Here is a 13,474-nt window from a genome sequence, read left to right as displayed (position 1 = left end):
GCAGGTTTACATACCTGATGGAGGATTTCCTGCCATATCTGACTGTTGCTTCACTTGTAGGCCATTCGGGCTGGATGCAGGGGTCTGGGCAACTCTCCGTTGGGATTTTGTCCTGCTAGAAGTATATCCTAGACTTCCTATGTCCTATTGCTGATTCCACTTGTGAGTCAGGCTTTCTTAGCTTGGACCGTCTCAATGCGGCTTTACGGTTGCTTTCTGCCATTTACTTCCATCACTTGGAAGCATGGTGGGACACCACTAGTCCATCTCATATGCACTTTGTCTCGTTCTGGTTCACCGTTGTTGGGGGCTGCTCCGGTCCACCGGGCAGCCCCATACTTGTGTCGGGTAGCACCCGACACCACACACAGAAGTGCGGCGATCACGCCGCTAGATGAAGGGTGGGGGTTCACCCCACTGGCTCCGTGGACACCGGAGCTCCACACATGGGCCGGATGGCAACCGGCTTACCGCGGCCCCGGCTCTGGGGGCACCCAGGCCGGGGTCGCCATCCTGGCCCGACTCACAGGGCCAGGGCGACACACAGGGACGGCGTTGCCCGGCAGGGGCACCGTCCGGATGGCGTTGCCCGGCAGGGGCACCGTCCTGGAGCTGGGCCCCATCCTTGGGCCCAGCACACGTGGTGGGGCACCCGCATGGTGCCTCCCAAACACACACACGCGGAGTCAGTTGGGTCTCGACTGACGAGCCGGAAGCGGCTCGTTTACTTTATTAACTTGGTCACGTGGTTCCCCACGTGACCACTACAACACACTTGGGCGATACCATGCCTCCCTACAGGGGAGACATGTAACAACCGCCATCCATTTTCCCCATGCTGGTGCCGTTTTCCGCTAAGTTGCTGCCTCCTTTTGTCTTCCAAGTGCCAGAATCCACTTTGCTCGGTTTCTTTATATTCCTCGCTGGTGTTTTCACTTCTGAGGGCTTCTTTCTGGAGAGGCTGTTTGTTCTTCTTTTAGGTAATCAAGTCCCTGTGAGCTGGATCCTTCAAACTGCACTCAGAAAAGAAGCCTTGTACCTAAGGGATTCTATCACCTCTCTGGAGCCGTTCTTCTTTAAAGCAGTGCCGCAAGTTCTTACTCTGGGTCCTGGGGCGGACAGATGTTCTTGATTCTCAACCTTAAGTGTGCCTCTGGTGTGGGATAAAGAGATTTCCAAAACGGTTTTCTACCACATTTTCCATTGGATAACATTGGGGGTCACCTATGGTTTTTTTCTTCTGTCACCTTGTTTATGGGGCTCTTACTCCCTTTCATGATCTCTTCGTAGTCTGACAGTTGTTACACACAAAGAAATTATGCATATGTTGTACATGTACCCTACCTTACTATATAGTATACCAGTGGAGTAACTTTGTTGAAAATGTTGGGGGTGAATGCACTTGCACTTGTGCGATCTTAATGTCACTTGGCCTAGTAAGATCTCTCTGTCCTCCCTCTGTTCCCCCTTCCTTGCCTCGTTGTGCCTTGAAACACTTGTGTATAGGCGCGTTACAAATGCCATATCATATCATATCATATCTAAAGGGGCTCCTGCCAAATGAGGGTGCAAAATTGTGTGCCACGAAAGTTGGCGGGATAAACACCATTGTCCCCCCTAAAATTACACCCATTTAGTATACATCTATCTCTCACCCTCCTATGTGGGGGGTACTTCAGATTGATAGGTGACTTGCTGTGTTTATCGTGGACTTGTGGAAAGCTCAAGTGTTGTGGATGGAGGTGCTAGAGCTAATGAAAGAAATTACGGGGGTTCCACTGCTACACAACCTGATAGTGGTATTACTTGGAAATGTGGTCAACGTCTTATACCCATGTAAGGGGACATCCTCAGCCTTGATTAACCACCTGTTGTTAGTTGCCAGGATCACACTGGTCAAATGTTGGAAACTAGCAGACGGGCTGTGTTGCTACATATGGTGTTACAAAATCTGGAAGATAGCTCCCTATGAAAAGATGTTAGCTTCCTTTCAGGGACATCTCTTCAGATTCAACTGTGATTGGACTTCTCAACATGATTGTTGTCATAGTCTCCACTACAAATCAGTTACAGCTTTACAGATGAAACATTTTCCCTGATTTAAAATTATCCATTTAGTGGATACTGGTCAACTCTCAGATTATATAAAAATGTTGTAGGAATGTGGTTAGAGTGCATGGGGAAAAGGGGTGTCTCGATTCATGGGTTGAAGTCTAGGGATTACACCACCCTCTTGAGCTGTGGATAAGGTAGGTTCAATCTGGCCATACGTCTGTCAAATCTATTATATTATTTTGTATTGCCATCCCATAATTGATTATGAAATTGTTGCCCTGCATACTGTTTGTTTTCATAATGTTGTGTACTTCCCCCTAAGCAAACATTATTCAAAAGTACACACAAATTCTCAGGTAGTATATGCCGGAGTACCTTGCCCATGCATGCCAGCCTTCTTTTATTCAGTACAGCGCATCAGTACCATAGAGAAATAGGTGATACACTTCACAGGCCCAGACCACTGGTTTTCTTTCTTGGCTTTGTAATAGGCTTGGTCAGTGCCACTAAGACCATTGTTAGCGCTTAACACAGTTTTACAAGGAGAGGTTCACCGTAGCGTATGCTGAGATAATAAGGAATCGTACCAAAATGTCGACCTGACAATTGCGATGGCTGAAAATGCCGACTTTTTTTTTAACCCCCCCCTTAAACCACATATATATGTGGGGGGTATAGAATATAATATTAATATGGGGAGAGCTGCGGGGGTTCTCGCCCCGCATATATATGTGGTGTAAAGGGTTAAAAGAAAAGTCGGCATTTAGCAATAATCACATAGATCCGATAATCACTTAACCCCAACATCCTGGCGTCAATGGAGAGTTCAGTAGAGAGGCCTTGGTTGAAACAGGCCACGTAGGCAGCAATGCAATCTGTTGCTTTATGTGATTAAAAAAATCACTCTAACCTTCTGGTGTCCACACATAATCCCAGTCCTATTTGGCAAGGCGATGCAGTAGGGCACTGATAGATGCAAAATCGTCAATATATCTCTTGCAGTATCTCGCAATATCAAGAAAAGGGTATAACTTTGAAGTTTTATGGGCTGTGAGATGAACTGAGACTCTGGACCTTCTTTGGATCTGGCCTATAACTTTTCTTGGAATTAAAATTGGTTATTTATAACGCGCTTAATACCCAGAGGTTTCTAAGTGCGGACCCGGGCATCGAACCTGTGTTGCTCCGCTTTGTCTTGCTTCCAAGACAAGCATGATGCCCCTGAGCCAGACTCCGAGCTAAACTTGTCTTTGTTCAGTGTTCGGTTGGGGTCTTCCTATGCCAGGCAGACTATTCGTTGTGTCTCAATGTGGGTTTCTTGCATGGTACCAAAAATAGAATGCTGTTAGTATAATTAAGCAGCTGAGGCGTATGATGTTGTGTATTTTTACTGAAATATCTCTGCTTCGGAGGAGACACCAAAGCTTATCCAAGTGTATCTGCATAATCCTAAGTGGGGGGCAAAAATGGTAATATATCTTGATGACATGTCCAATTTCAGCTGGTGGTATCCTTTGTTTTACAAAACTGTCGCTCTATCAAGAACACTTATTATGTAATTTATTCTCAGGTCCTGGTGTCATTCTTTCTGTAGGAGTCCAAATATTAATTTGTATTTTTCATTTGCTAATCAATAAATAGCATGTCCCTCCAACCAATACTAACTGTCCTTATATTTATGTTATCAATAGAATGCTGTGGTGAGACGCTTATCTAGCATGAAGGGACAGTAAAGAAAACTGACCCTACACAAACATAACCAATTGTGTTCCCATTTGTACAATAATACTCAATTTAAGAAGGTTAAGAAATCCGAGTAGAGACCCGAATTGGTGAACACGGGAGGGTGTTATCTACCAATTTTAATGTTCCCTTCTCCACTGCTCAAAGTATTTTTTTTTCATTGCATTCTTTTTATTGTAGAGTCCATGAACAAAAGGAAAAAGGGAGGGATTCAACAAGCAGCGTTACAGGGACTGTCTCAGTGCCAACATAGTTAATTTAACGACCTTACAATTTGTGCATTAGCAGATCTCAGGGATATCATGTGCAGGGATAGAATAGTAAGGAACCTTAAGTCAGTTGCCACTTTGGTGTAGCTAGTCCACCGGCACCCTCGGCCTCTCCCCCTCGTATCTAGATCTCTGTGCTTTGTGAACCATAGGAGGATCAGCGGCTTGCTCACCACCCCCTGGAACCGGTCTGCATATTCAAGGATGCAGGACCAAGTACTGTGGAATTTCCCCAGGCGCACTGCTGTGATTTATTACCTCCACCTCTGTGTTCCAGCATTTTATCCACCACATAGTGATTGCGGGCCCCTGAGCGTCCTTCCATAGGTGTGCTATTGTAATCTTTGCTGCCGTGATGAGGTGTGTAATGAGTTCCACCTTCGGGCCTATTAGGGGATACCTTCCAGTGTCGCCCAGCAGCACTATCCTTGTATCGCAGGGGGCCATCGGCCTGATTTTATGTTTAATTTGTGCCAGAACCTCCTTACAGAATAGGGCTGATTTCGCGCAGGACGACAGGAGGTGGAAAAGTGAGCCTGTTGTTGCACATCCTCTCCAGCATAGGGGAGATAGTGAGGAGTTGGTTTTATGCAAGATTTCTGGTGTAATATACCATCTGTAGCACACCTTCGCTGCCCCCTGCATGTTTGTGATGCACCTGGAGCTTCTGAATGTGCAGGCACAGACCTGGTTCCACTCCTCCACCCCCAGCTCTCTCCCCAGGTCCCTTTCCCACCTGGACATGTAGTTCTCCTTCTTGGAGGGGTCTTATCTGTCCAGCAGTTTGTAGAGGATTGAAATCTTGCCCCTGGGTGCTGCAGCTGTCAAGGTTAGCTCTAGTGCATTGAGCTCCCTGCCCCAATACGTTTTTGTCTTATGGTGTGACATCCAATGCCGAAGCTGAGTGTACCTAAACCTCTCCTCCTAAGGGATTTGGAATGTGGCCTTGTACTCCTCAAAGGACAGGAGAACGCTGCCACTAAAGAAATCTTTCAGCAGGGATGTCTCCCTCCCGTCTTCTGCGGAACCCTGCCAAGTTGCAACCTGGTGTGAACTCTGGATTTTTCCAAACCGGGGTGTGGGGGCCCAAGGTGGTGCTGACCCCCATCGGCTGACTGCCCTCTTACGAATGGAGTTCTTAGAAGAAGCCAGCGGTACTACGTTAGGGGCCTGTTGCTTCGGCTTGAGGTGGGGCAGGGTGGAAAGGCAGGCTGAAGCCCAAAATTCTTCAATGTGACTCCACTTGGGTGGATCATCTGTCTCTTGCCACGCAAAGGAGAAGGATAGCTGCACCGCCAGGCAGTTCCTGGAGACATCTGGGACTCTGAGACAGCCGCTGGGAATATCCCTGAGCATCACCCTCCTGTCTACCTGTGTTTTTTTCCTGCTTCAAAGCACTTCATCCTCCTCTTCTGCAGTTGCTCCAGGTCCTATTCGGGAATCACGACAGGCAGAGCGAGGCAGTGGTAGAGGAGCCACGGAACTAGATTCATTTTAAGCACGTTGAATTTCCCAAACCACAAGACCTCTTGCTTGTGCCAGTGGTCTAAGTCATCCAGCAGTGTCCTAAATAAGTGTGGGTAGATGGCCTGGTAAGATTGCATGACCTTGTTCGTGATACAGACACCTAGCTAGGTGATGCTAGCCTTTTCCCAGATGACTTGGCTCTTGTTTGCAACCGGCTCCAGCTGTCTCCGCGAGATGTTAACCCCCCATAGCGCTGAGTTTCGAGTAGTTAACCCTGAATCTGGACATTTCACAAAACCGTGAGGTCTCTTGCCATAGAAACTCGAGGGAGGAGTCCAATTGTGTGAGGGAAAGCAGCACATTGTCTCTGTACAGAGAGATTCTATAGCAGTGCCTTCCTATCTGAAATCCCTGTATCTGCTGGTTGGCCCAGATCCTGGTGACAAACGGCTCCATTGATAGTGTAGAGATTAGGGTCAGGAAAGGGCAGCCATGCCGGGTGCCCTGCGAGATTTCTAATTTTGGAGATCGAAGGCCATTGATTCTAAACAACATGGTGGGATGCAGATAGTTAGTTGGTCAAGGCCCATTTTTTTAAGTTCGGGACAAAGCGTACTGGGTGAGAACCTTAGTTATACATCCCCAATCGAACAGATCGAATGCCTTATGGGCATCCAGTGAAAAAACACCCAACTCTGCTCCTGCCCTGGAGGTGCCCTCAGTGAGGTTTAGAATACACCTGATATTATTGTGGGTGGTACTGCCTGCAATGAACCCCGTCTGATCAGGGAGGACCAGGTGTTGCAAGACCCAAGAAGTGTCGCGATGCCAGAATCTTGGAGAAGATTTGTGCGTCATTATTCATCAGTGTTATGGGCATGTAAGAGCCGCAGTCCTTTGGGTCTTTTTCCGGCTTGGGTATGAGGATGCAGATTTTTTTTTTTAAAGGCATTATAACAAAAGGTGCCCAATTAGTGCTCAGAAATGCCACAACAACAATATAGATAAGCCGCTCACCAACACATTCTAGGAGTGACATACATATAAGGACAGTTAGTAATAGTTGTAGGGACATGCTATTGATTAGCAAATAAAAAATACCAATTAATGTTTGGAGCGATCCCTTTGTGTGAGATGATTGGGGCATTGTAGATGACCAGCAGCCCAGTTTGGTCCTCTCGTGTGAAAACATTCTTTCTATATGGCCTGGTTGCTAGTGTGCATGGCAGTGGAGATGCGGATGTATCCTTCTATGATTAGCTGATGTATCCTTCCCCATTTACACATCCTATGAGGTCTTGGAGATAAAAATGCGTATATATCATTTTCAAATTGTTGCTAAATATTAAAGTGAATGTTGTGGTAGTCTTGGGCCTTAAAATAGGGAGGGAAACTGTTTTTTTATCATGCCATCTGTTCTGGACTTTTGGTGTGTCATAAGATAATATAGTATGTGGACGAGTCCCTTTTACATTGCTGTTTTGTAACCCGAGTATGTAACCAACCTCTGGTGTCTGTGTATTACATGAATGGCAATTCTGGCTGTGTGCCCTTTGTATGTACACAAGGCTGAGAACATCTCCGGACGTACATGAGTAACGTGAACCAAGGATGGAGGAAGTGGAGACACCTTTTAGAGCATATAGTATTCATTTTTACTAATGACGTCAACTGTGACACATATGTTTATTAGGAATTGTAGAGGAAGTCCTTCTATTTGCAGGTGAGGATAGGGGCTTTGTTCAATTGCTATTGGATTCTCCAGGGAGAAGCATATTCCTCCATTGTCGGGCAGGTGCCATGAAGCAGAAGGTCATATGCACACTGGAAGCACATCTTCCCAGTTGGTCTGACGATCTTCGGTACTTAACTTACTTGAAAGATTGACATTGGAATGGGGTCCGTCACTTTTAGCTTCTCCATGACATCGGTTTGCATTTCAATAGACAGTCCGGCCATGACCAGAATTTCATGTAGGGTACACTGTTTTCACATTCACTTCTTGTGATACTTGGAGGATTCACAACTTGCTATCACCTCTGTTTTTATTTGAATATCTGTGGCAATCGGATTTGCGTCCTCAGGCACATCCTTTCTGCTATTGACTGAAATACATGATGCTCGAAGCCAAAATTGTAATGAATCAAGAAAAACCATACAACATTTCCTTCTCAGCTGATCAGAGTATGTGAAGCTATGTGCTAAAAATGTAAACTTATTGCTGGGAGACAATAACAATATGAGATACTCATCTCCTGAAGCAATGGTTAGATGTAAATCAATCGCAAATATCAGCACAATTTATGCTGTATGGTGATTTAGAAAGCATGGCCCAAGAGGTCAGAGATCTTATGTTTTATAAGCAAGTGCTGCAAATTGGGAAACTATGTCAAAAGTCCCACAGCAAACTGAGAAATTTGTTGTACAAGGTAACTCTGAAGGTTCGACAACGAGGTTGAAAACAATAGAGCAAACTTAAAAAAGTTGTTGTATAACATATGTTGCAATGTAAGCGACTAGTGGAAAGGTCCTGCAGCAAAAAAGCTGAGCAGCTAAGTCAAAAGTCCCACAGCAAAAAAGCTATAGGTTGGGCAAGTAAATCAAAACTCCTTCGGGGAAATTAGATATTGTTGTTGAATCCAATGATGTAGATTGAGCCATTCTGTTAAATGTTTCACAGCAAACTGAGCATTTTGTTGGCTAATTAAATGCTGAATGTTTTGAAAATGAGTCTGAATTGTCACAGCAAAAAGTTGTGGTCAAATCAAAATCTATGTGTTGGGCAAATAGGTCAAAATCTCATGGTGAACCGAGAAGGTTTTAATCTAAGAAAGCGCTGCATCTTGGGGAATTGAGTGAAAAGTGCCACATCAAGCTGAAAAAGCAGATATCTAATGGTGCATTATATGTTTCAAAAAAACTGTGATCTTGGAGTTACTCTGTCACATCCCCACAAGACATTCCTAGACCAATTCCTTCCTAACACAGAAAATGTTGAGGAAAGTTAAATGCGACATATGTAACACAATGATAAAGGTATCTTTTGTTTCAAAAGTTGGGCTACTCCAGAGTTCCTTGATAGTTGAAGGTTGACAGCTCAGTGACAACCACAAAGGTTTTATGCTGACCCAACGGGTCAACAATGTATTTACAAAACACTGTTTAACTGTATTTGTAAGTCTGTCACCTATTTTCATCATCATTGAGTTTGTCACATTTATTTTAAGATATTTTTTAAGAACATGTGAAGCTGCCAATTTTTATACCTCTGCAATTATATAAAGTACAGTGTGATATTGTTTGTGATGTGTATATTTTATTTTATTTCATTACTAGGATGTTTCTATTTACTTTTGGAACACAATATATATCCTCTCTATCATCTTCATGGGGATCCTTGCTTCTGGTTTCTCTCCTTCGATTGGTATGAGCAGTTTACAAGATGACAAGGTAATGAAGATGACATCCTGTGCAACTTTAAAAAGCTTGTGACAATGGAACAATCTGATTTTACTCCATGATTGACCCATGTAATGTTTTTTTGCCTTGCCACGTCAGGAAATCCCAAATAAGGACATGCACTTGCCCGGTAAAGCCAACATTGGTCCAATCTGGGACTACTGTTTGTTTCACTCATGCCCCACACCCAGACATTCAAGCACCACAGGGGTCCCACCACCTTCCTTGGGAAATGTTTGTGGCATGGACATTTTAGGGCACTAGCCACGTTTAGTATCTTTACGTGGTAAACGTGGATGGGATGTGCACACTAGAAATAACATAAACATGGTAAAAATATAATTGCTGCCACCAGGTTATCTTTAGGTACATATAAAAGTATACTTTTTTTTTTATTTGTATCTGGTTTATACAAAATAAACCTTTACAAAATCGAACTTAAACATTTGACAAAACTAAAACAATATACAATTTCATTCCAAACATTTAGCCAAGTTAAAAACAACATACAATTTCATTACAAATATTTAACATCTTAAGGCCAAAAAAACATGTAAAATCAAAACCAAAAGCGAAAAGAAGAAAAAGGTCACAATTTTCATTTTTCGCAGTTCAGAGAACAGATAGAGATTCTGCAATATTTACATTTTTAGAATCTTAAAAAACACATAACTTCAAAAACCAGAAAAGAAAAGATTAGGCCATACTTTACATTCATGTATATTCAGGGATTAAACGAAAATTCTCTGTAGTATTACTTTTTCTTCCAATTGTTGCCAAACCACACACTTCTATTAGAAAGCTTACCACAGCCAGCTTTAATGCATTTAACTTCCCGTGGAGTATATACCACCATACTGTTTCAGTCAGTACCCTGGAGGGGTCATGGACAAATCTGCCAAAGGCCATTAGTTGCTGTGGGGCAATTGTTTCACAGTACAGAAGTAGATGTTCAAGTGATTCAGTCGTTATTTTACTATGGCAAAAACGACAGGGGATTTTTTGGCGAGTTTCAGATCTAATTTCAAGAATTTTCCCCGTAGGGAGAACATTAAAACGAAAGCGTAAATAAATTGCTCTCCTTGTTGGATCCGGGAATTGAATCAGGTAAGATTCCAACACGCCTAATGCTTTTCCCTCGGCAATTAGTTGTTTATAGATCTTGGAAGCGGCCACCATTTCCGTGGTATTCGCCCAATCCAACCATTGCAGCCGTTTTTTAACAATCACAGGTTTGAAAATTAACATTTCATGCGATGAACTAATGGACTCAAGGAGGTTTACACAGTCTTTCTGTAGTTTCAACATCCACCGCGATTCGCTGGTGCCACTTATCAGTCTACTTCCCACTAGGGTATATAAGGAGTTTTTCTTATATTCTTAGAAACAATCAAGTTCCGATATAATGACATTTCTTTCCACTTAACTCTCATATTTAAGGACATGAGACCTAACTCATAGCGTACTGCAGATACAGGAACACTCTGGGGAAGGTAAAAAATTATTTTCCTCCATATTCTAGATTCCATTTTCTGTAGCATACACAAGGTTTCGAATGGTAGAATTTCGAGACCATATAGTAATTTTGTTACCACCTTCACATTATAAAACCTGATCAGGGGAATAACAGTTAATTTGCAATATTTGTTGGAGACCTTTCTCATTTGGAGGATAAGCTTGTCGGCCTTCTCCAAATAGAAATTCCAGTAAGACTGTGCAGAAGCACTCCCGAAGACCGGAAAGCCCAGGTAGCATAGAGATCTTACTTTTGCTAGAGGGCATGCATTGATTTGCCACTTAAAATTTACATTCTTCTTCCTGATGGTGAAGGATATTACAACCGATTTCTTTTCGTTTATAACCAGTGCATTTTCCTGTACGTATGAGGTCAGAGCAGTAAGTTTTCGCTTTAGACCAACGGGGGTGTTATCAACCAGTAGAAGGTCGTCAGCGTATGCACTCCAGCATATTTTTATACCCTCTATCTTAGGAGAGACAAGGGAAAATGTTGTAAGAGGTAGATTTATGTCTGCAGTTTAAAGATTAAAAAGGGTTGGGGCAAACAAGCATCCTTGTCTAAGGACATTGTTTGTTTGGATTGTCTTAGAGAGGTCACCTGACATATTCAATCTTACTTGGATTGCAGTATCCCCGTGTAGATTGATAAGAATAGCCAGGAGTCCTGAGGGGAGCCCCATAGAGGCAAGTTTTGTCCAAAGTCTCACCCTGTCCACCTTATCAAAGGCGAGCGATAGATTGACTGACGCCAGATATATTGGGGTTGCAGTTTTTTTGCAAGCCTTCTCTAAGAGTAGACAGATTATCAGTCCACCTATCTCCGTGCCCATCCCCTGTGAAAGCCAAACTGCTAGGGCAGAAAGATCTTATTAAATTCAGCCCACTCCTCAATTCCCTGTAGTACCAGCCCTGCAAAGATCTTCGAGTCGGCATCCAAAACCGAGATAGGGTGGTAGTTAGTCGGGCAGGTTCTATCCCCCTTTTTGTATATGGGAACGACATAAGATATTCTCCAAGACTGAGGAACTACCCTGGACTGTACGATGTCATAGAAGAAAATAGATAACGATTTTGCCCAGTGTTCGGGGCTCCTCTTCAGTGTATTATTTGTCAGCCCATTGGGTCTGGCCGCTCTTGAATTGTTTGCCCTCTTAATCTGAGATTCAATATCTGCAATTGAAAAATTAAATTCCCAAGGCCCATTTTTTATGACAAGTAAATCATTTGTCATTTTCATTTTGCCTTTATAGAGGGTTGAAAAGTATTTTTTCCAGGAATCTTCCTGTACATTTACTGATTGGATTATAACTTGACGTTTTTCCAATGCATTTATTAGGCACCAGAATTCGCGTCCCGATGAACCCCTTAATGCTTCGAGCATATTAATGTTATCATTGTTCTGCAAGACCATCTTGTAATTTTTCATCAAGTTTTTTTTAGCTTGCTTAATTTTGAGAATTTGCCTCCCTTTTTCTATCTGGGTCAGATTGGTCTTCAGGGTCGCTCTAATTTGACGGTTAGCAGAATGTTTTTTTTGCCTTACCAAAGGATCGTAAGCATGTGTGTGAGAGGGTTTCATATTACCATGTTTACTTTGTTTTATTGACCTACCTATCATGTCTTTGATATATTCTGTGAAGTGAGGTATAGAAAAACAAAGAGGTCTAGTAGACAGTGACATACTATGGTATTCATGGACAAAGTAAAAGTATACAAAAATCCCAAGTGTAAAAGACTATGGTGATACAAACGTATCCCCATTTCACTGTGTTGTAAAATGCTGTGGGCATGGTTAAGAAGCTACAAAGTGTAAAGAGTCAAAAGGGAAACATAGTACTGATAGTGTGAGGAACTGAACAGTTTCTCCATAACAAAATGAGCAAAATTCCAGGTAAGTGATGCTGAAGGCTTCACTTCCCTGTAAAAAGTCAGAACAGGTTCAAAAACAAAAACACAATGTTTGGGGGTCTATAGAACTATGGATGGAAAGTTGCCAACAGATACATTTTTCATAACCTTCCCCTCCTGCCTCCCAGACTAGGGACAGGAGGATCTAATTCACCCCTGGATGTTTTTTCTTTTCCAGTCGGTTATACATCCTGGACAGCTCATCAGCATTGCTATGTTGTACACCTAGCCTATGCTCACTAGTGAGGTGAAAGACTTGGAGTCTAAGGGACCACCTGAGCAACTTAGGCATCTCTCCCTTCATATTCATTAGCCACCTTAAGTGCTTATGGTCAGTCTTCACAGTGAAGTGAGTCCCAAAGAGGTGAGGTCTCAGCTTCTGAAGGGCCCACACTATTGAAAAACACTACTTTTCCACAGTCACCTACCTGAGCTCTCAGTCCTTAAGCTGGCCACTAATAAAACATATATGATTCTTCCTGCCTTTGTCATTTAGCTGTGAAAGAGTGCACCAATCCCAATGTCAGAGGCATCTGTCTGCTCTATTAAAGGTTTCTGTTAATCAGATACCCTGAAAACAGGAGTCTGACAAAGGGAATCCTTAAGGCCTTATCACAATCCTCTGTCCAAGTGACTTTCTTGGGCTTCTTAGGAGTTGTGAGGGCAGTCAGAGGGGCAGCTATAGTTCCATAGCCTGCCCATGAGGTTTGGTAATAGCCAGTCAGGCCTAGAAAAACTTCCACCTGGTTTGGGTTGTGGTGATTGCCCATTCTTGTACAGCTTGTACTTTGCTGGGAAGAGACTGAATCTTGCCGCCACCAACCTCATGTCCAAGGTAGGTGACTGGACCCCGACCACTCTGGCACTTAGTAATCTTTTTGGTCAGGTGGGCCTTCTGTAGAGTCTACAACACAATTCCGAGGTGTCTAGCATGATCGTTCTACATAGGGCTGAAAACTGCTCGTCCAGATATGCCATACAGAATTCATTGGTTCCATGTGATAATAATCTTTTTTAAAGTGTGGGGGACACTACCGCTCCCACATAATATCCCC

At 43.3% G+C, this 13,474-nt stretch overlaps 1 protein-coding gene across 1 annotated transcript in view; it reads left to right on the top strand.

Moving 5' to 3' along the window:
• Nucleotides 1-13,474, top strand: part of LOC138583119 (ATP-binding cassette sub-family A member 9-like) — a 2,601,648-nt gene that overhangs the window by 1,431,248 nt on the left and 1,156,926 nt on the right. The window contains exon 23 of the mRNA XM_069655079.1: nt 8,871-8,984. Within this exon, the coding sequence (XP_069511180.1) occupies nt 8,871-8,984 (114 nt within the window). The remainder of the gene's footprint in view (nt 1-8,870; nt 8,985-13,474) is intronic.

This window comes from Ambystoma mexicanum, chromosome 3q, assembly GCF_040938575.1.
Source record: "Ambystoma mexicanum isolate Mex_15411 chromosome 3q, UKY_AmexF1_1, whole genome shotgun sequence".
Lineage (NCBI taxonomy): Eukaryota > Metazoa > Chordata > Amphibia > Caudata > Ambystomatidae > Ambystoma > Ambystoma mexicanum.
The sequence above is the reverse complement of the archived record's forward strand: the minus strand, read 5'-3'. Positions and strand labels throughout refer to the sequence as shown.